Consider the following 23,004-nt stretch of genomic DNA (forward strand, 5'->3'; position numbering starts at 1 on the left):
CCTCCCTGGCCCCATTTGGCAAGCCCGCTTTGGAGTTTCTTGCCCCTCACCGCATCCCCATCGTTTTGATCCCTACTTAGTAGGTTAATGATGCTTAAGGATTATTTAGGTTAAATTAAGTATGGACTGGGTGAATATTAGATTAGATTAGCAATTTAATTAATGGTTATTGCATGTTAGGTGGTTAAAGTAGTGTAGTTAGAGCCTAAACAAGATCTAGTATTTATCTAGAGTGATTCGGAAATTTTTTAGATCCGTCTCGGCTTTTAATTAGGCTTTATGGGCCTATGTTCTATTTATTTGCATTTAATAATTAATTTCTGTAATTATTTAATTATTTATTTATTTTCCAGAAATTAAACCGGGATAGTCAGTGACCGGAATTTTATGCTGATTGCAGTGGCGTGATATATTTATTTAATTGAACTTTCATTTGTGCAGATTTTGTGTGATTTGTATTTTAGGAATTTATTCCTAAATTTGTTAAATTCTATAATTAATTGGAAATCACCGGGCGTCGGTTTACAGCGCCAAAAATGGATTTGTTGACTGTTGAACTTAGTGGGATTTTCAAAGGTGAAAATATTGTATTTTTGGCTAAGGCCGACCGTGTACCCACACATAATTATTTTTATCGAAAAGGATAAAAAGGGCAATTCGAATAGTAGACTATATTGGTATTGAGGCAGTTTCTGGCAAGCATATTTAGTATACTATATCGGTATTTGAGGTAGCTTCTGGCAAGCATATTTAGTATACAATATTGGTATTTGAAGTAGCTTCTGGCAAGCTATATTATCTATTGCGGCAGTTTCTAGTAAGCATATATAGTATACTATATCAATATTGTGGCAGCTTCTAGTGAGCTATACTATCTACTTTTAGTTTAGAATGAGCAGTCCTGATTATGATCGGACTTTATAGATAGTATTGACTGAGATGACCGGGGAATGGTCTCGATGACATATAATCGACTGAGTCGATTGATCGATGATTTGATCTGTCTTGATGTGTTGAAATGATTGGTTGAAAATGTCAATTATACTGACTTGCAAGAAGGAATAGAGGCAAAGGTAAGACCTCCGACTCATGTTTGTGCTTAGGCAGCCTTAGAGCGTATTTTCTTCCTAGTTAGGTCTTAGGGGATATAACTCGCTAAGACATCATCTTACCTCGTTATGGGATAACATTTCAGATCAATAGATGGCAACTCATGAGTTTTTTGGATGGCTTAAAAAGGTTACAGAGCAGACATCTTATATTCCATTGCATGATAGCCCTAAGGGTTGGATCTATGAGCTGGTGAGGTCCATAGTCTAGGTCGATGCAGGTCTCACCCACAAGGTGCCCCACCAATACAGATCGTGGTACCATCAGGTTTAGGATGGCTAGAGAGAGGGTCCCATACCGGAGTTGAGATTCCTCTGTACATTTTGGAGGTCGCTTTTGGGAAGGGCACATCAGATCCTCCTCGAGGCTCGATCATAGACGCGGTAGACTCGGCTCTTGAAGTACCATAGTCCCCAGTGTAGTCTGCTGAAGGCTCCAGTTGGAGGGTGAAAGAAGGTGAAATCGAGGACGAGGACCCGTAGTTTTGTGAAACCCCCCCTGTTTTGTAGACGTTATAAATAAACCAACTTGTATTATATATGACATGGTTTGCTATGTATGTATGTGTGTGTGTGTGTGTGTGTGTGTGTGTGTGTGTGTGTGTGTGTGGTTGTGTTTTCAGTTTGAAAAATTTGTGGCCCTACTTTTCAATCCCATTATGTTATTGTCTGGATATTATTTATTTGCTTTCGTATGCGTATTAAAATGAATGAGTCGGCAATATGTCCTGGGACGTCGTTATTAATCGACCGGAGAGGGATGGGCATGCGCTCGGAGGATCAGGACATGACATCATGTATCGCGATAACCTATCAATTCTATTTATCACTTATCGAGATAACCTATCAACTAAACCTTCATTAATTAAGACTAACTACAATGAACCATAGTCTAAACTATCCCTAAATGCAATTAACACCCCCATCAAAGATTAGGAAGTTAACTCACCGTTTAATAGTGATGGCGAGCTAACGACGACGATAGTGCGATGGTGATGAGAACATGGTGCTCGCGCTTTGAACGGCAGCACCAATGGCAATGGCTCAACAAGGCTTGAAGGCTTGACTAAGCTTGAGTGGTGGCGGTGACTTGCATATGGTGCCTCCCGATGATGAGCGGCATGATAAACGGCGATGGTTGCATAGACGGACAACGATGGTGGCACAAATGGACGGCAGACAACGGTAGCAAGGGGCGGTGATGGTGGTGGTGCCGAGAAGGAGAAGAAGGAGAAGAAAATGAGACAGATGGCTGGGGAAGGAGGGTTGGCCGAACTAGATAAGAGGAAGGGGGGAGAGAGAGAGAGAGAGAGAGAGAGAGAGAGAGAGTGAGTGATTTGAGCAAGATTTTTCTCTCCAAATCTACTTCACTCAAGTGCAGATCACCAAACTCCCCCTAAAACCCTCTCCTCCAAGTATTTGCCCCTTTTGTCTTTATCTTCTTCAATGCCTGAGATCTTCGGAAAGAGCATTTTGGTCATTTCATCAATCCTTACATAAATTTCCAATTTTGCCCTTAGGTCCAATTGCTTGAAATGGGTTTGGATGGGCTTGGCTTGAACTTGGTGCTGTCATTGGCTCCTCTTGACCACACTTCCTAGGGTGAGGCCCATTGGGCCTTCGCTTGACCCGACTCATTTTTCCAACTTCCAATTCCCAACCTACTAATCCTTATCAAAAAATTTAAAGCTTTTGGTAGGTAAATGAGGCAGGTTGGTCTTGAAATCCTTGAAAGTTCGATACCTGAAATCAAATTAAAATTCATAGTTAAAATCGATTAAATGTAACTATAGTATGACCTAAACTATCAGGTGACTTTTAGGGTTTTTGCGCATTTGACCTGTGGTTGATAAATTTTCAATCCATGTTTGTGTCTCTTCAAATCATGAATAACCCTCGGTTGTCATGTAATCACAAAGAATCAATTACTCGCCTTTAGTACAAGATCAATAAAAAATCGGTTTATTGTCATTCACGGCAAGTATTGTAATTGTGTGAAATTACCCGCAAATCGACTACTTACTTCTGTTGAATCGATCTGCATCCGTTCGCTAATTAACTTGCGATATCATATATTGTCCTTGTCAATCCTTATGATCAAACGATCTATCTATGATTAAATTCTCTAGTCGTATGCATTTTCAATCTTTTATGGCCTCTCTCAATAAATTAATTAACTCATGAATAATCAGTTCAAAGTAAATTTAACTATTGATCTATTGATAAAATAACTATTTCACAAATTCAACTATCGGCAAAAGGGTGCTTCTTCTTTACTGGTACAACAACTGATGCACTCTCTCAGTTACTCCTGTAGGCGATGTTTGCTGCACAGAACGATTTTTATCAGTGCGCCCGTCAAAGATTGCCATGATGGAAGGCATCGTTGTTGAGATAAAATATTCTGGTGCTGCTGCTTTAGCCAGTGCTGCCACACTTTTAATCTTGGAATTGCGGTGGTTCCCTCATTGTGGTTAAATCCATGAAAGATAGTTCCCTCCTGAAAGTTAGCCTTAACTAAGAAGATGATTTATGTAACCTTGGAGAGGCTAGATGGTTTCTCCTGTCCTGTCACGAATGGAAGTTGTGCTGCACGAACTATTGACGCTGCTACTCAAGTGAAATTTGTCTTTCTTCATTTTGACTTCTCCATAACATTTGCAAATCGCAGTAATAAGCGTACCTTTCCTGAAAAATAAACTAAACTTAAGCATAGCAATAGAGAGGGTCTGTCTACTTCAAAGTTACAATAATGAATTAATTATGCTGTAAAGTTCCAGGATGAGAACCATAGTCGTATGACCTTCCAACACACATTCCATCTATTTACGGCATAGCGAAGTTATCTCCAATGCGAAGCGAGGTTATCAATTTCGAAATATTTGTGAAGCAGCAAATCGACAGGGATCTATAATAATTTGTTACATATCAAATAAAAACGATGCAATTGACACGCATACCTCTAGGAGAAACCATCCTAAGAAAATGTAGCTAAAAAAGCCAAACCAAACTAGGAAAAGAACACAAATACTTGTACATAATTAAGAGCTCTCTGGCTGTTCAAAGGTATCATAATTTCAATGCCTTCATCAGATTTTCAGACATGAACCCGCAAAAAGCTTATTAAAAAGTGCATGTGAAACTTCTCCATTCATATTTGTAAAAGAATTTGATTGCCAAAAAAGGAAAACATGTACTTACCTCAATTCGTTTAAGGTTTGAACACAAGGCAATAATTTGTGGTCGCGCATCAAAAAAGCTTCCAAGTACAACGTGCACTTATTCATCGTCTTCTCCCACAAATTTGATTGACTTCTCTGAGCAAAGCTGAGAAATTTCCTCAACCGCTAATTTCCCGCAACGTCTTATTGTAACCTTTCGCAATCCCTTCAAGCTCGACAGATCAGGCAACTTTTGTAAAGATTCACAGGATTCAATCTTCAATTCTTCCAAAGATTGCGGTAGTTTGCCTTGAATCTTAACTAGATTACCACAGTTTTTTACTTGAAGAAATGTTAGTTCATTTGAATTGCTTAGATCAGGTAGGATCTGCATCTGTTTAAAGCCCTGAAGCAGCAACGAGATGTCGATTCATGCGAGCATATTTAAGAACCTGGCCGCAGTTTGTTATTTCAACATCTGTCTTACCCATTAAGTTGAACAGATTGGGCAACTCTTGTGACAAAGGACAGGAAAAAATTCGAAGTGTATCCAAACACTGCGGTAGTTCACCTTGAATCTTAGCCAGGTTATCACAACTCCATACTTGAATACGCCTTAGTTTGTTTAACTTGCTTAGATCAGGTAGCATGGCCAGCTGTTCGAGGCACTTAAGGTTCAAATCTTGTAGTTTCTCCAAACAGCCAAGGCCTCGAATCTCTACAACTGCAGAGTTCCAAATCCAGAGAGACGATAGTTTCCTCAAATTTGATAGATCCATCGAGCAAAGTGAGTCGCAACCGACCACATCTAAGGAGGATAAACTTGAGGGAAGCCATGGGAAGCGACGCGGATGAGGAGGGAGGCTGAGGTCTGTCGATAAGGCGGTCCTCCTAACATAGAAGTCTGTCGACGACGGGATCCTCCTAACATAGAGGTCGGTCGATGAGGCGGTCCTCCTAACAAAGTGCAGAGACTCCAATTTGCTTAAGTTACCAATCCACCGTGGCATCGGTTCTTCCATAAGCCCATCAGATTTCCGACCATAATTGGGTGGGCCAATGATCAGATCCAATACCTTTAAGTCAGAGAGATTCGAGAGATCCGGAAACGTGTCCATGCTTAACTCCTGTAGTTTTAATTCGATAAGACTTTCAGGAAGCCTCGGTAGGGTGGATATTATCAGCCCTGCCAATTTCAAGATCCTTAGAGATTTATTCCCGTAGATGCAATTGCCAATTTTCATGGGCAAACCGCCAACAGCATAATTCCTGCCAATGATTTCTATTTTTTCAAGATTCTCTATCGTCCAAAAGTCATCTGGTATTTTGTATATGCAAATATACTGCATCTTCATTACTTTCAAATTCTTCAACTTTTTGACGGAATCTGGTAGTTCTTTGATGTCCGTATCACTTATGTCCAACTTAGTCAGTGATTCCAAATTCCCAATTGTCTCCGGAAGCCTCCACAAGCGCTTGCAACTTCTTAGAGATAAGTATTTGAGGCTTGCAAGATCTTCACCTAGCTCGTCCGGCAGCCTCTGAAAATTCCGACAATTGCTCACATCTAAGAAAACTAAGCATTTTAACTGACAAATTGATCCATCAATTTCAATTAATGATTCACACGCTGATAGGATCAAACGTTCTAAATTTGAATGAGCAGAGAAGTTGGGGGTTCTCTCCAAGTGTTGGCAATGGGCCAAATCCAGAACTTTCAAATTCTTAATCACCTATAAAAGAAAAATCATGCAAAATTTACTTTTGAATCTAATGAGACGGAAGAATAAGTGTTGTCTAACATAAAACATACCTCCATGTGGCTCCATCCCTTCCAATCATGTGTAATTTCACTGCAAGATAGATCAAGAATAATCACATTCTCCATGAAAAAATTTGTAATCTCAAATGTTGGGTGAATTTTACGCCAAGAAAGCCAGCGTAATTGTGGAAGGAGATTTGAATTCAAAACATCAGTTGGAAGAACATTTGATGGCCCTTTGTGCTGAAGAAGCATCTTTTCTACACAAAAAGTTTGCTCCGAGTCATCAACCTCAAGGAACCTTAGCCTTGGTAGGCTCTTAAAGTCCTTGCAGGTAAAACGGTGCTAATGGTCCAAGCGGAGGCGAAGAGCTTCAACTTTTTTCTTCGTCTGCCCAAAGGAAAATTTTTAAAAACAAGAGAGTTGAAGGGAAACACATTTAGCCAAATTCACTATTTTAAGGGACTGAGTTGAGTACTACCGTTCCATTAATCTTAAAAAAGCAAAAATGTCCATAAGTCACTTGGAAATTAATGCACAGGGGATTTTACCTTAGGGCTCTTCAGCAAATCCAATGCTTTCTCACGATCCCACACCCTAATTTGTTTATTTATATTCGTTTCTTGACAAACTATTTGTCTTCCGAGGTCTCTAAGTTGGTCATGCATCCACACTTTATTATCCTCTCTAATCTTTATCAAAGACATGTTCTCCAAAACATCCATGGCATATTCCGGATGGAATTCAGATTCCCAAAAATGAACTACAATGTCTTTATCATATCCAATTAAGAGACAAGCTATATCAAGGAATATTTGCTTTTCCTTTTCTTCTAATTCATCATAACTTATTTTCAATCTACTTCGGACATCCTTATGAGGATCACTTTCCCACTTACGTAATTTGGAATCCCACTTTTCCTCTTTAGTGTTAGATAAAAGTGAACCCATGATCTCAAGAGCTAACGGAAGACCTCCAGCAATTTTTATCGCCCTCTCGGATTGTTTGATATGCTCATTCAAAGGATGATCTCTTCTAAAAGCATGTTTGCTGAAGAGTTGAAGAGATTGATCGTGATTCATGCCCCAAAGCTCATAATAGCTTTTCACTCCAAGAACATCAAGAACTTCTTTGTTTCTAGTAGTAATAATAAGTTTGCTCCCTTTACCAAACCAATCACACTCACCTGCAAGTGCATCCATATGCTTCTTTTCATGCACATCATCGAGAAGGAGGAGGACTCTTTTATTAGACAATCTGTATTTGATGGTCTTAATCCCATCATCAATGTTCATTATATCTGTGCATTTGTTTTTGAGGATGTTGGAGATGAGCTGATTTTGCAAGAATTCAATGCCCTCACATTTTGACTTTTCACGGATGTCGGGCATAAAGCAACAGCAGTCAAATTTTTCTAAAAGCTGATTATAGATGATTTTGGCAATTGTCGTCTTCCCGATGCCACCCATCCCACAGATTCCTATAATCCGTGTTTCACTTGTATGAGGACCTATCAATTCCATGATTGCATCCACATGGTTGTCGACATTGACCAAGCAATTTGATACTTCCAAATAAGCCGTTTTCAACTCATTGAAAACCTTCGTGTGATTGTTTTTGCAAACTGACCTTCTTGCCTATTGTTTGTTGAAAGTCAAAAGGCAATGAGTTAGAAAATTGAGTTAAGCCAAACTATGCTCTGACAAGACCAAATTGAAAACTACAGACCTATTCTAAATGCGTTCCTCAACGATTTATACCATTTTGATAAACTAGCACTGGAACTTAGGGTAAATGAATGACCTGAACTAACGAAAAATGTTGCTTGCTGGGAATGAAATGGGACAAAAATTGACATGGTGATATTATTTAGCCTGATTTTGCTGCATAATTTCAATTGCATACAATTCAATTTCAACAAGACTAACACAAATTTAGAAAAGAAACCAATTTAAATGCATCGAGTTTAACGATATAAGGCACATGAGATGGAATGCTAAAAGCAGTCACCTGTTGGGCATGCTTTGTAGGTCCCATCCATTTATATCCGCGACTGTAGTGAGAGCATCCTTCCACTCTGCAATAGTCTTTTCGTCATATCGCCTCTTTCTTTTGTGTGAAACAAAAGCATTTTTAAAACTCCCGGTTTGGCGTCGAACCTCCGAAGGTGTCACATCATAAAAAATGGGCATGATCTTTTGTCTTTCATTTTTCTGGCACTTGACCATCTGAACTAGCTCCTTGAGACACCATACGCTAGAGGCATAACCTTTTGAAAAGATAGGTATTGAGATCCTCGACTGATTGATTGCTTCAAGAAGTTCTGGGGCAAATTCTTCTCCAACGTGGAGGTCTTTGTCATCCTTAAATGTGCAGATTCCCGCATTTGTAAGGCTAGTGTAGAGGTAGTCGGTAAAACCTGATCGTGTGTCAGGCCCTCTGAAACTCAAGAATACTTCATAGTCATGTCCGGAAGATGTTGCCGTTTCCTCAACTTGTGGTGTAGTGCAAGTACGAGCAGCCCTCTCTACGGTACCATTCTGTGTAGCTGAATCATTATCTGCACTGCCCTCCACAGCGGTCTGACCTGCTCTTTTCTTCAGGAATTCTTTGAACAGGATGGCAGAGAGAGCTATGGCAGCAACTGTCACCATACAGGGCAACCGCAAGTGCTCAAGCATTTTGTGAGTTAGCAAAGAGAAGGTTTTTAGTTAGAAATACAGGGGAATGGTGGAACAGCAGAGATGAGAGGCGGCACTTAAAGATCAGGATGGAGTAACGAGGAACGGCGAGCCCGCGACGGCGAGAAACCGCCAGAGAAAGAGTAGAGACTGAGGCGAGGGCGGCCACTGATGCTGCGACGGATCGGCGACGAGGCGGAGGAGGAGAAGGATCGAGAGGAAGAGGAGAGGAAGGGGGTCGTGCGGCGAGGAGGCGGAGAAGTATCGAGAGGAAAAGGAGAGGAAGGGGGTCGTGCGGGTGCGGCGAGCGGCGAGAGGAGGAGGAGAAGGGCGCGCTAGCTTGGGTTTTGGAAACTCGAAAAGGATATAAAAAGAGGCTGATGAGGGTGAAGTGACAGCCTGTCACGTGGGTGGGGAGGGGAAAAAGAGTTGAATAAATTTGGGTTGGGGGGAAATGGTCTGACGTGAGGAGAGGAGGGAAAAAAATTGAAATAGGGGGAGGGGGAGGGGGAATGGTCTGACGTGGGGAAGAGTGGGAAAAAAAATTGAAATAAATTTGGGGGAGGGGGAGGGGGAATGGTCTGACGTGGGGAAGAGTGGGAAAAAAAAAATTGAAATAAATTTTGGGGGGGGGGATATACGAAAGAAAGAAAGGAGTGGGGGTTGGCGGTGGACCCCTCAAGGAGATTTTTTTAATAAAAAAAATGAGATTAAAAAATAATTCTAAAATATAAAAGTACTGAATTTTAAATGATAATAAATTTTTATCATTGTAAAAGATTATGGATTTATTTAAATAAGTTGATTCTAATTTATTAGGGAAAAAGCCACGAAAAACCTAAACTTTGCCCAAAGTGACACATTTACTCAAACTTTTTTTGTGACGTGAAAAATCTCAAACTTTGCCAACCATGACATTTTTTTTTTTTTTTGTAACGTGAAAAACCCTGAACTTTCGTTATGTGACATTTACCCCAAAATTAGAAGGCATTTTGGTCTTTTCATTTTTAAATTTTTTAAATTTTTTTAATTCCTTTTTTTCTCTCTACCCTCCACCGGGCCGGCCGGCTAAGGGAAGCCGGCGTCCGAAGAGGCTGCCCTCGCCGGCCTCGGGTTGCCCTCGCCGGCCTTGGGCTAGGCGGCCCTCGGCGGCGTCGAGCGAGGGCGGCCCTCCCGCTGCGTTGGGCGAGGCCGCCCTCGCTGCGTCGGGCGAGGTGCCCTCGCCGGATCGGACAAGGGCCGTCCTCGCCCGACGCCGGCGAGGCTGCGTCGGGCGAGGGTGTCCCTGCCCTCGCCCGTCGCCGGCGAGGGCCGCCCTCGCTGCATCGGGCGAGGTGTCCCCGCCCTCGCTAGATCGGCGAGGGCCATCCTCGCCGTCGCCGCGAGGCCGCCCTCGCCCGTGTCGGGCGAGGGTGTCCCTACCCTCGCCGAGATCCGGCGAGGCCGTCCTCGCCCGACGCCGGTGAGGTTGCCGAACGCCGGCTTCCCTCTGCCCGGCTCCGCCATGGCCGGCGGAGGGAAGAAGAAGAAAAATAATAATAAAAAAAAAAGGAAAAAGAAGAATAAAAAGACAAAAATGCCCTTGATGGGGTAAATGTGTCACGGTTTGGAAAGTTTGGGATTTTTCACGTCACAAAAGAAGTTTGGGGTAAATGTGTCACTTTGGATAAATTTCAGGGTTTTTCGTGGCTTTTTCCCAATTTATTATTAATTATCGATTTCATCAATAATTTTTGTTAAAATTAAAAACATATTTCCAAACATGGATAAATATCGATTTCCAATGAATTGATTCATTAATATTATTAGTGTAAATTCATTGTAGACTCTTTTTAATTAATTATTTATTTATGAATTTGAATCAAATTAGTTAAAAATAAAAATATTTATTTAATATATAACACGTCTTAACGTGTCGAAACTCTTTATTTTTGGGAAATAACATATCGACGTGTCGTGTCGCATGTTGGTACTACTGAGGGAGTAAGTGGCACTTTAAACTCTCAAGGAGCGAATGGGCAAGTGTTGGGATTCACACTCTACAGTGTATGGTGCACACTATTTTTCCCCCCTCTGAATGCCTTCTGAGGAGATAACATTCAACTGCAATTTCATAAAAGGTTCTGAAGGATTATTCTCTACACATCGGAAAAGGCCTCCATCTTTCATCTGGCATTTCCTAAACATTGTTCACACTGCGCTAGCTTTGAGGAAGAAAAAAAAGAATAGTAGCAACAACGTTTCACGTGCTATGATGCATAATAAGTTGGTCTCCAAGACCAACCAAGCACATCCACTTTGATGTAAGTTGTCTCTTCTCATATCTCGGGAACGAAAATTGTCCCTTTCTAAGGTTGATTCTAGAGATTTGGCCCTCCACTCTCCTTTTTGAGTTCATATTTGACCACATCCTTTTATTTGATGAGCAAAACTAAAATACGAATCCTACACTTCGGTGACTGTTTGAATTCTTGCCCAAGGCTTTCATATTACCAAAAAAAAAAAAAATCAATGTATTTAAAAAATACTTCAGCTGTGCTTGCAAACAAGTGTAAGCTGAAGTATTAAAGTGGTGGAATGTCATTGAAAGGTTAAATCAGCCAACAGACCATGGCTAGCGGAGTATCCTTCCAAATGTCACTTCTAGAAATATGGACATAGCACAAAACTTAAATAATTCCGAAGGGTCTTACATCTCAACAAACAACATGATTGCATTTACATTGGACACAGCACAGTGCAAAGTTTTTTTTTTTGGTTAGTGCAAAGTTTTTATTCCCCTTAAAATAAAATTAAAAAAAAAGACAAAAGACAAAAGTTCGAACCTTTTTGAATCTCTATAATATAAATAATTTCTTCCTAATGTCACTTCTAGAAATATGGACATTTAGCCTCTCTAGATCAAATCAAAACATTATCCAACGCAATTCATTTGATGGGATGGTTGTAGTTTGAAATCTTACAAAGTTCTAAAATTTAAAAAATCGAGCAAGTTAATTGAGTCGAGCCCCGATACCGCGGCCACATGCAACCACGGCCGTGCGAGACCAGCAACCTCCGTCTGTCGCGACTTCTATTGGACATAGGCTGTGAGTTCCATGCGGAAAAAAAAAGATACCAAAGGATAGCAAACAAGTCAAATCGGTGAGGAGTTAATGTCGCCGGTGGATTCACACATGAAGGTGAGGGCTTGTGATGGCAATGGGTGGGCGACACGTAAAAATCCTAAACTATATTAACTATGACACTAATTATTCTAACTTTTTTTCATCATAAAAAATCGAAACTTGTATCAGAAATCCAAAAGTACTCTCATCCAAGATGGTCATTAAAAATTTAATGTGCCTGTTCGCGTGGACAACAGTAGACAAATGAAGCAGACGTGACTCTGAAACTCAAGAACAATTCATATTCATATCCTGATGAATTAACCATTCCCCAACCTTCTTTCATAGTGTCAGTAAAAGAAGCGCTCTCTACTATTCCATCATTTTTATAGGTACGTTGTTTTTTTGCACTCCTCTCCATTGATTTCACTTGACGTGATCTTAAAGAGATACCAAACAGCATATCAGCAAAAGCAGGGGCAGCCAGAGATGGAAAATGTTTATAAGCCCCTAACTCACAAATAATGGATATCTTTGTAGGTCATTAAACTTAGTAGCCAGGATTAGTTAGCTAAATATGCAAAGAGTCGTGGGCCAGTATGCTACAATTGTTTAATAAGAATGATTCGTTGCAGCATCACTCCAGCCTGTCAAAGTTGACAATGCACGTGAACATTGGAGTGTTCAATCTCGAGGGAAGTTTAACACCTTAAGGAGTTATATATCTCCTGGGAAGAACGTTAGCATAGCATAGTGCAAAGTTTTCATTTAAAAAAAAAAAAAAAAAACACTTTCTCTTTTTGAATCTCAAGAACATAAATTATTCCCTAGGAGTTTTAAATCTCAATGAGAGAACGATAAATTATTTGTATTGATGGAGTGTTCCAATTTTTAATATAGTCGATCGTGACACACCGACTAGAAGCTCCGAGATGATCAAACACGCCACATGAGATTACACGGTAGTACTGTTTCGATATAATATTGCAACGTGATTGGGCATTGACAAAGTTAACAATATATAAGGTTTGGAACTTATATGATGTACAACCAAATAATAGTTAGGTTCGATGTTATTCAACATCTAACACATAATATAAGGGGCAATAGCAAATTCATGGATGCTTCCGATATAATTTGTTTGTTCAATGATTGAGTCGTGATTGTTGAGATTCTGCTCTATCTAGGGAAGAATGGACATAAGAGTATTAGCTTCCTCTATAATTACCCCATAAAATTAGGATAGGCACATGCCATCATTGTCAGCATTTCAAAATTAAAGATATCTACATTGAATGATTCTTGTATTAGCACTGGGCTCCAACTTCATAGACTACGATTATGAGGGGAAAAAATGATTCCTCTCAGATCTAATCTCGAAAAGCAGTTCTTTTTTATGTTGGTCAAAGAGATGTGCCCCTCCACTTTCCAATATACTAACGGTCTCGAACTTTTCTCCGCCAAGCAGGCATTGTGAGACCATTAGTCTATAGAAGAGATGAGACCTAACGCTCAAGATCTGGATGGAGTAAGTACGAGAAGCCAAGGGAGTCTCCGATCTCAAGGAGCGAACGTGCAGGCATTCGGGGCTCACACTTCACAGTGCACGATGCACACTTTGTTTTTTCCCCAGCTTGCCTTTATTTGATAACATTCAACGGCAACTTCATAAAAGCGTCCGAAAGAATACCCTCTCGAAATCATAAAAGGCCACCATCCTTCATCTGGCATTTCCTAAACAATGTTCACGTTGCACTAGCTTTGAGGAACAAAAAAGAAAATATATATGTCAGAACCACAAGAATTATCTTAGTTTGCTAGACATGGTGATCCGGTAGGGTGCGCAACTTATTTCCTCTGATACTATTTATAGGGTATGTAGAAGCGTTGTGATGGTAACACGAGAGAATTGTAATAGACAATTCAAACACTCTTATTATACTAAACTGCAGTACAAGTATGACATTCAAGATAATTTTTTCTCCCGTCACACTCAAACGGTGGAGGGTTAACCCCACGCACTCTCACAAGGATGATTCATAACCCTTTTATGGAGGGATTCCCCCATAGAAACTTTCCTTCTTGTTCACGTTCAGTCCTTTCTTTCAAAGGTGACAGCCACCGCCCAAGACCTATACAGTTGGCATTTCTTTGCAGGCTGTACACGTTCTTCATCTTTTGTAAAGCCACAATTGTTGACTTCCTCTTGCTTGTTATTTTCTTCTTTCTTCAGAAAATGCTTGAAGAACATCTTGGACTTTTCTCCTCTTTCTTAGCCGACTTCAATTCGTCGACAATTGTGGGTTGCATTAGGTGTTGACTCCAACAGATACTGTCGTTGTCTCAATGTGATATCACAACATACTTCGAATGTGACAAAGTCAAGAATGCAAAGTTGCTATTATCTTCTTTGAAAGCTCAAAAGAAGGGGAGAGGCAGAAAGAAAAACGACAGTGAAGAGAAACGAACATCACAAACTCTCCATGCATATGGTCATTGTTGATTTTCCTTCTAACAAACCAATTTTTGCTCTTAGCCTCTAATGAGATTTTATAATCATTACATCCAAATGGAGGAATAATATGGTACTTTATGCTTCAGTACTATGGTATATCTACATATCTGTTCAACACTACCTAAAGAACCATGTTTCTCACAAATAAATCTCTCCGAAAATAGGACAAGATTTTTGAGCGTCTGAATATAATTACGTTCTTCTAAATGTTATTATTCTTTAGCATGGAAACATTGTCACTCAACATGGGAGAATCGCAAATTCAATTATAAACCTATTGTACAAATTCAAATTCATGCCAAAATATTTTAATTAAATCAATATTGCTTTAAACCTTTGAGTGAAAATGCAATCAAATCCTCCCTGCTCAACTCCACAAGCCGTTGCCCTTTGCCTAGTCCCGCTCTCTCCCAAGTTGACCTCTAACAACGGTCACGGCTCATCTAGACCCGGCGCCTCCAAAAGTGGAGGCTTGACGGTCAGTTTCAGTGGCCATCGGGCTCCATGGCTTTCCATGGCCGCTCAGCTTGAAGCATGGCGTTCAGCTCAACCAAATTTGGCATACCTCCAAATCCGGAGTCGACGAGCTTCTCATGGCCATCGAGCTAGTCTAGGATGGACGGCCTGCCATTGGCATTGGTCCCTCCACACGGTCAAGAGCACCTCGCCTCATCTCCAAAACCCGTCTCTCTATTTTCTCTCTCCGCTAGTCCTCAATGAGCCTTGAGTTCGAGGCTGTCAAGATCTAGCCAAGCTCGACGGCCATGGAAGAGGAGTGGTCGAGCTCATCCATGGCCATTGAGCCTGTGGCCGTCCAAATCTCAGCGAACTTGACGGCCACTGGCCAAGCCTCCATGTCTAAAGGTTTGGTGGCTCGCTGGCAAGCCTAGATTTGGATGGCTGACGAGCCATCTCGCTTAGATCTAGCTTGTCTGTTTATCGAGGATGCTACGCGATGCCACAGCAAAGAATGCCATTAACTGTGGATGGTAAGGCTCGACCTTGGGGGCTATGGAAATGAAGGAAAGGAAAGAAAAAAACGAAAATCTAACGTAGCGGTCTAGTCATGCCATCGTCATTACACGTAAGACGGCCAACGATGACTGGACTGTCACATAAAAATTGTTAGACAAAGTTACCAAAAGGATTTTATTGCATTTTAACTCAAAAGTTTAGGACTACAACTGAAATATATAAAACTGAATTTGGATTCATACAATAAGTTTATGACTGAATTTGCGATTCTGCCAACTCAACACCTATGCTTGTCATAAGTTTTTTCTTTCTTTTAATAGTTCTTCCCCTATTCTGTCTCCTCTCCTCATCTGTGTAAAATGGCAATGAGGGGTGGCTTGTGTAGTGGAAGGAAACCATCTCCCAATGATCTTACTAGAGAAAGTTGACCTAAGTTCAAATCAATCAGGAAGAAAACTAACCTCTTTCAACTTTGAATCGCCATGCTGAGTGAAGATTTTAACTCCTTAAAATCTTCTGTCATGTCCAACCCCTTAGGATCTTGCCATTAAAAGACAATCCTTCCGGATAATAAGAGTGAGAGCATAAGTCATATGCTATGATTTCCAATCTTTCACAAGAGATAGAAACGGATTCACACATGGATAATATGAGAAAATGCTATCCAATACACTCCCATTTAGTTTACAAAAAGGTTGATCAATTTATAGGTGACATGCAGCAACTTGATTTCCATTCACATATAAATAACAAGTAGCCCAGCCAAGGCCGTGTCAACGCCACAGTGCATGTATTAGATGCTATGCCGTCTCAATCCATAAAGCAAATGAAGGGCTATATTAATGTTTTCTGATCATCACACCCTGGGAAAAGGCAATGCATTTTCGACTCCAACAGGTGAGACGTCCTTCGGATAGTAGTCTCGGAAGATGAATCTTGCTTCTAGTCTCCATAATCTGGCAACAATGATGGTGATTGCACTGGAATAGCGAGGACTACTTTCATCTTCCTCTCCTCTATGTAGTTACCACTTTCTTTATCTAATCGAAAATCTAAAAGAAAATTTCTCAAGTTATTTACCCTGAAAAATTAGGGAACATATAGCAGGAAAACCTACCGTGTCAGCAGTAATATCTCCTTCACCTGTATCAAAAACTTGTCTCTGCACTGTAGGACAGGTGGAGCTACCTGCTATGCTTGCATGGTAACTGCATCAAACAGAAGATAGGATGACAAGCCTGCTGCAATTCTTTGTAAGTATCAATACATAGCTTTTGAGGGGGCATGTCATGGTTTTTCTTTATCTCGATGTATATAGGTTACCATGGTAGGCATTCAAAACCATATGTAAAGATGATCCTTGCTGCAACTTGACTGTCTCTACCTTAAGCAGTACATATCCCAGTGGTAATATCTAGTTGACATGTCATGGCAAAGAAATTGCAGATGAATCATTCAGCTGATTCAAGTACTATAAACATAACATGCTAATCAGTCTTATCGCCTAGTGGAATCGAGCATGAGCTTGGTTCACTCAACTGCATAAACACAGAGAAGAGGCTTTAGACAAAAAAACTTAATGAGAAAGGGGGCACGTCATGAGAGCAGGATGTGATGAAATGTGCCACCATACATTTTCTTTGAAGATATCTCATCTTGTGGGTTGGTTTTCTCTACTAATCATTGTCTCAGTCATCTGGTTACAACAACCATTCACCTACTTTATGTCCAGAAAGAAATTCACTCACGAGGCATTTTAAGAGTTTGTGGTGCAAGGATAAGAGCTATGCAAAAAAGAAAAACCTGACCAAATATTCAAAAACAACACGGGGAAACGAATTTGAAAACAGGGTGACCGGTGACTGATTTACACTTGCCACTGAAGCTTACACCTCAAGATATTCCTTCTGCCATTATGTATGATGTTGAAAGGTAAATTTTTAAGAGAATTACTGGAGAACAAAAGGATATCATCCCCTTCACTTATTGCCTAAAAAAAAACAGGAGGCAAGCAACGTAAATTGAATGTAGCTCCAAAATGAAAATGAACCAAATGTGCAGCACTATATACTCACAGAAAAACATGAGATCATGAGGCCAGATTTGCAAGAGCTCTTCAGCCATGATGACGATCATATCACTGATCCACGCGAAACACCGGGTCACATAGCAGTGTAACAACAATCAAGCAAAATGCTTTGCATAAAGCTCAATTCCAGGTACCTCTTTCATATAATCCAGTCATGATGGTTTCAAGCACGTTGTTCATTTCAACAAAACACCAAAATCGCACATGATCACCAAACACTAGACAGGCAAAACTCAGATGGTTCACTCACATGAAGATAACTCAACGCACTAATCACTATTCACTACACAGCCTAAGAGCAGTTCAGGATTCACAGAAAAAAACAGAGCACTACATCCATCCGTTCCTAGACCCTGCATTGCAGACTCAAAAGGCACCCACCGTCATCATGATTATACTATACGCAAAACTCGAGACCAAGGATGATGATCCAATGCTCTGTTATGACAACTCTCTGAAGAGTTACGTTAAGTTGGGGAGTGGCGGTTCACCCGCTATTTATATATTACTCATTTTTCAAAACCTTGTTTTGTTGTATTACCCAAGAAAAGCTTTAAAAATAATAGTCAATTTATTATTGCCAACTTACACAAGCTTCTTGACCAGCCCTTGCGCAAATTGCCTTTTGTGTCATTTTCTGAAAATTTCGTGCTATATATATAAAACCAACTTATCAAGTTTGGTGTCTGCTGTCGATACATCCAATAAGCCCTAGCCATATAATATTCTCTTAATAAACGTGGGAGAGAAAGTTACCAATGGGAACTTGCAATTAACTACTCAATAATATAGAAACAAAAACACGCACGTAAGGCGTGTTTTGTTTTAGTTCAAATAGAAGGAGAACATAGGAAAAAGTACGCTATCAAATGTGAAAGATGAACTAAGTAATTACCGCCAATCCCTCGAAAATTTCGTCAAAATGACCCTGGTTCACAGGGTCAGTCTGGTTTTTTCTTTTCTTTTCGAATTTATTCACCATAACAGCCAATCCATACTTTGCATTTAAAATTCAGGGAGGAGACAATTTCCAGTTTACAGCTCTTCAAGTTGTGAGTCCATCACAGAGGATTCATCCTGGATTCCTGAAAGCTCTGATATATTCATCCGTGGGATTCTGCTTAGTCTGGATGTTCTGTATAAGGGCAGCAAGGATGGTAATGCCAGAGTTAAAGCATAAGCTAGAAGACCTGAAATCCATATCCTAGGTGCAATTTCTCCCTCTTTACCCAACCTCGATGGAGGATGGGGACCAGATACCTATGTGTGCGCAGAAGCTCCTTCTGATGCTCCTAGAGTTCAACCTGACTAAGATTTCTGAGATTCTACTTCCAAAGACGGTCGGCCACTGCTTCAGATTTTCTATGGAAATGTGAATGATGTCAAGCTGTGCGTGGCTCTGGCATCAGCTCCAGAAATGGATCCCAAGTTGCTTTCTCAAGTGAAAGTAGTACGGCGGATTGGAAACCTTTTGGAGTTTGTACATACGAAGGATATGGAAGATTTTCTCGAATCGACGCTTGGCTTGCGCAAAGCTTTCCTTTAATGATCACTAGGTTCCACATGCCCCCGCTTGAGCCGACACTATTTGATGAAAGTTCTTCTGAGGCAGCAAGTAGCGTAAGAGACTGTTGGATCTTTTGATGTCTAAGTGCTGCTGTTTTTTAGACTAAAACTTCTCTGTTCTGTTTTATATTGTTTTAGTTTATTTTCTTACTTAGTCAATTATGTTATGCAGTTGTTGTTGTGTTATTTAGGAAGTTAAGTACTTGTTCAGGTGCGGTTACAAGCTGAACGTGTGTGTGTGTGTGTGCAGTTATTTTTTTTTGGTTTAAGTCGTGTTCTGTACTTGACTTTTTTATCAGAACTGCAGAAGACAGTTTCCATGCTCTGTTTTCTCTGTTTCCTCTGTTTTTTCATCTTTCTTCCTCGATATCTATAGTTCTGGTTTTTCTGCTTCTTTGCTGCTTTAATCAGAATCAACAGTGGTATCAGAGCATCGAATGATCTTGAGGGACTGTGAAGTGAAGCAAGTATTGTATTGCAAAGAGGTTAGAGGGTGATGGAGACAAGTTCAAGTGGTTTTTCTGCGATGGCTTCTCCAGTATTTACTGGAGAGAATTATCAAGCATGGGCTGTTAAAATGAAAGCATTTCTGGAGGGTCATGATCTGTGGGAAGCTGTGGAGGATGATTATGAAGTTGCTCCACTTCCAAATAATCCGACCATGAATCAAATCAAGCTTCATAAAGAGAGAACCACAAGGAAAGCCAAGGCAAAATCTTGCCTGTATGCTGCTGTCTCGCCTACCATCTTCACCAGAATTATGAAGTGTGACTCTGCGAAGGTCATATGGGATTTCTTGAAGGAAGAATATGAAGGAGATGAGAAGATAAGAGGTATGAAAGTGCTGAATCTCTTGAGAGAATTTGAGAGACAGCAGATGAAGGAATCTGAGTCAGTGAAGGAATACTCGAGATAGGCTAGTGGGAATAGCCGATAAAATCGAGTTTTGGGAACCGACTTGAGGGATGATAGGCTTGTTCGGAAGATCCTAGTGTCTCTTCCAGAAAAATTTGAAGCTACTATAGCTTCTCTGGAAAACACAAGGGACTTGGCGATATAAAACTTGCGAGTTGCTGAATGCTTTGCGGGCACGGGAGCACGAAGACTAATGAGGAGAGAAGATTATGTTGAGGGGGCATTGCAAGCCAAAGTAAAGCAAAATGATGGAGGCAAAGGGAAGAAATGGATTCAGTTTAAGGGAAATGTTGCTGATTCGAAATTTTTACCAAAAAGAAGGAAATGCTGGTGGATCTAGCAAATGGAAAAATAATAAAAGGCCATGTCGGTATTGTGGTGGAACCAACCATCGAGTCCTTTAGATGCTGGAAAAGGCCGGATGCGAGGTGCGAGAAGATGCCACAAGTTGGGTCATATGGAAGCTATTTGCAAAGGAAAAGCCTATCGGCAAACGGGAGAAGCACAAGTGGCGGTGAGTGAAGTTGATGAAGAGCACTTATTTGTTGCTTCAGCTGGTGAATATTGATCGAAAATAGTACATGGCTGATAGATAGTGGTTGTACTAATCACATGACTGGCAACTTAGAGCTATTCAAGAGCATAAACAAAACAATAAAGTCCAAAGTCGAATTGGCAATGGACAGCATATTGAAGTTCAGGGTAAAGGTGTAGTTGCTGTTAAAGGAAACCAGGGGGTGAAGTTAATCAAGGATGTCCTCTTTGTGCCAAATATTGACCAGAATCTGTCAAGTGTTGGTCAGTTAGTGGAGAAGGGCTATATAGTGAAGTTCGAAGGAAGGGAATGTCTCATTAAAGATACTGACAGCAATGAAGTCTTGAGAGTTCAAATGAGAGATAAAAGTTTTGTGTTCAAGCCAAATGAGATGCAGCGGATGGCTTTGAAGTGTACAGAAGAGAATATAGAGCTGTGGCACAAAAGATTGGGGCATGTTCATAGGAGGAGTATGCTGGTTATGCAGAAAAATGGCCTGGTAGATGATTTACCAAGCTTGAAGGAAGAGCTTCCACAATGCAAAACCTGCCTTCTTGGCAAACAAACCAGATTTCCCTTCAAAGGAGGAGTCTCGAAGACATATCAAAAGCTGGAATTAGTTCACACCGATGTGTGTGGACCTATGTCGAACCTTCTTTAAATGGAAGCAGGTATTTTATTACTTTTACTGATGATCGACTAGAATGAGCTGGATCTATTTTCTGCAAGCTAAGACCGAAGTAGCTGATGTATTTATGAAGTTTAAAGCATTAGTTGAAAATCAAAGTGGGAAGAGAATCAAAGCTCTCGGAGTCGGACAATGGATCCGAGTATACAGCTAACAAATTCAAACTGATTTGTGAGCAAGCTGGAATTGTACAACAATTTACAGCCCCTTACTCACCTCAACGAGAATGGGGTTAGTGAGAGGAAAAATAGAAGCGTTATGGAGATGGCCGGATGTTTCATGCAAGAAAAGAATTTGCCTAAAAGTTTTTGGGCTGAGGCAGCCAACACTGCTGTATTTCTTTTAAATAGATTACCTACAAAAGCTTTAGAGAAACTAACACCTCTCGAGGGTGGCAAGACACTAAACCTTACATGAAAAATTTGAAGGTTTTGGAAGTTTGTGTTATACTCATATTCCCGATGTCAAAAGGGATAAGCTTGATAAAAAGGCTGAGATTGGAATTTTTGTTGGATATAGCTCTCAATCAAAGGCTTACGAATTTTCTATCCAAAGACAAGGAAGATTACGTGAGCGAGAGATGTTATGTTCTTAGAGGAAGATGAATGGAATTGGTTAAATGGAAGGAACATTGAACTGAAGCACTTTGAAAGACAACCTGAAACTGATGTGGAGACTAATGAAATTACGGGAAATGGAAGAAAGTATAGATGATGAACTCCGTAAGAGGCACAAGGACACTTGCTGAGATCTATGAAAGGAGTAATGTGGGCTGTGCTCGAACCATCAAATTTTGCTGAAGCCAAGGAAGATCGAAGTGGTTTGCAGCAATGCGGAGGAGATGAAAATGATTCAAAAAAATCAGACTTGGGAATTGGTAGACAGGCCATTAAATAAGAATGTAATTGGAGTTAAGTGGGTCTTTAGGAAAAACTCAATCCCGATGGCTCATTAACAAGTATAAAGCAAGGCTGGTTGTTAAAGGCTATGCTCGGTATGGGGAGTAGACTATTCTGAAACTTTTGCTCCGGTTGCAAGGCTGGACACGTAAGACTCTTATTAGGCACATTTGCAGCCGAGAAGGGTTGGACTATTTTTCAGCTTGATGTCAAGTCTGCATTTTTAAATGGTGAGCTTGAAGAGGAAATTTTGTTGAACAACCTGAAGGGTTCTGTGTTAAAGGGCAAGAAGAGAGTGTATACAAATTGCATAAAGCTTTATATGGATGAAGCAAGCTCCAAGAGCCTGGTATGGAAAAATTGATCGATATCTCTTGGATTTAGGTTTTAAAAGAGCTTGAGTGAGTTCACTCTTTATATTAAGAAAGTGAATCATAGTGTGGTAGTTCTATCTCTATATGTGGATGATCTTTTGGTAACGGAAATGATGTTCAGCTGATAGAAAATGTTAAGCAAGGCCTATTTGCTTGTTTTGAGATGACAGACTTAGGAAAAATGGCTTACTTCTTAGGTCTGGAAATCAAGCAAAGTCCTTATGAAATCTTCATTTGTCGGAGGAAGTACTTAAAGGAAATTTTGAAGAAATTTCAGATGGAAGAATGCCGAAGTGTCGGTACACCTATGGCAGCAAAGAGAAATTGCGAAGAATGATGGAACCGAAGGCGTGGATGTTTCGATGTACGAAGTCTAATAGGTTGTCTCATGTATCTCACAAAGAACCGGACCAGGACATTTTATTTGCTGTAAGTGTTACTGTCTAGATTTATGAGTGATCCAAGTCAGCTTCATTTGATTGCAGCTAAGAGGATTTTAAGGTATTTAAAAGGAACCATGCTTTTTGGAGTGAAGTTTCAAAGGAGTCTAGAATTCAATTTACAAGGTTATTCTGATAGTGATTGGGCTGGCTCGATGGATGATATGAAGAGTACATCCGGGTACTGT

General features: G+C 40.4%; 2 protein-coding genes across 2 annotated transcripts; both read right to left on the reverse strand.

Moving 5' to 3' along the window:
• Positions 1-6,168: 6,168 nt before the first annotated feature.
• LOC104414965 (disease resistance protein RUN1-like) lies at positions 6,169-9,020 on the reverse strand. Its single transcript, XM_039299110.1, has 3 exons — positions 8,043-9,020; positions 6,584-7,669; positions 6,169-6,422 (listed from the first exon to the last, which is right to left on the reverse strand). The coding sequence occupies exons 1-3, from the start codon at positions 8,067-8,069 to the stop codon at positions 6,378-6,380; spliced, it is 1,158 nt and encodes a 385-aa protein (XP_039155044.1). The 5' UTR covers positions 8,070-9,020; the 3' UTR covers positions 6,169-6,377.
• LOC120287341 (toll/interleukin-1 receptor-like protein) lies at positions 8,074-8,686 on the reverse strand. Its single transcript, XM_039300118.1, has 2 exons — positions 8,192-8,686; positions 8,074-8,085 (listed from the first exon to the last, which is right to left on the reverse strand). The coding sequence occupies exons 1-2, from the start codon at positions 8,684-8,686 to the stop codon at positions 8,074-8,076; spliced, it is 507 nt and encodes a 168-aa protein (XP_039156052.1).
• Positions 9,021-23,004: the final 13,984 nt, after the last annotated feature.

The sequence above is a fragment of the Eucalyptus grandis genome, chromosome 8, assembly GCF_016545825.1.
Source record: "Eucalyptus grandis isolate ANBG69807.140 chromosome 8, ASM1654582v1, whole genome shotgun sequence".
Classification (NCBI taxonomy): domain Eukaryota; kingdom Viridiplantae; phylum Streptophyta; class Magnoliopsida; order Myrtales; family Myrtaceae; genus Eucalyptus; species Eucalyptus grandis.

Bases quoted from the DNA above. Each gene is read 5' to 3' on its own strand.
- LOC104414965 (XM_039299110.1), bottom strand. From the start codon at position 8,069: ATGGGACCTACAAAGCATGCCCAACAG. The intron at 7,670-8,042 runs GTGACTGCTTTT...AACAAACAATAG, and splicing joins CTACAAAGCATGCCCAACAG to GCAAGAAGGTCAGTTTGCAA. The intron at 6,423-6,583 runs GTAAAATCCCCT...TCCTTTGGGCAG, and splicing joins ATTTGCTGAAGAGCCCTAAG to ACGAAGAAAAAAGTTGAAGC.
- LOC120287341 (XM_039300118.1), bottom strand. From the start codon at position 8,686: ATGGTGACAGTTGCTGCCATAGCTCTCTCTGCCATCCTGTTCAAAGAA.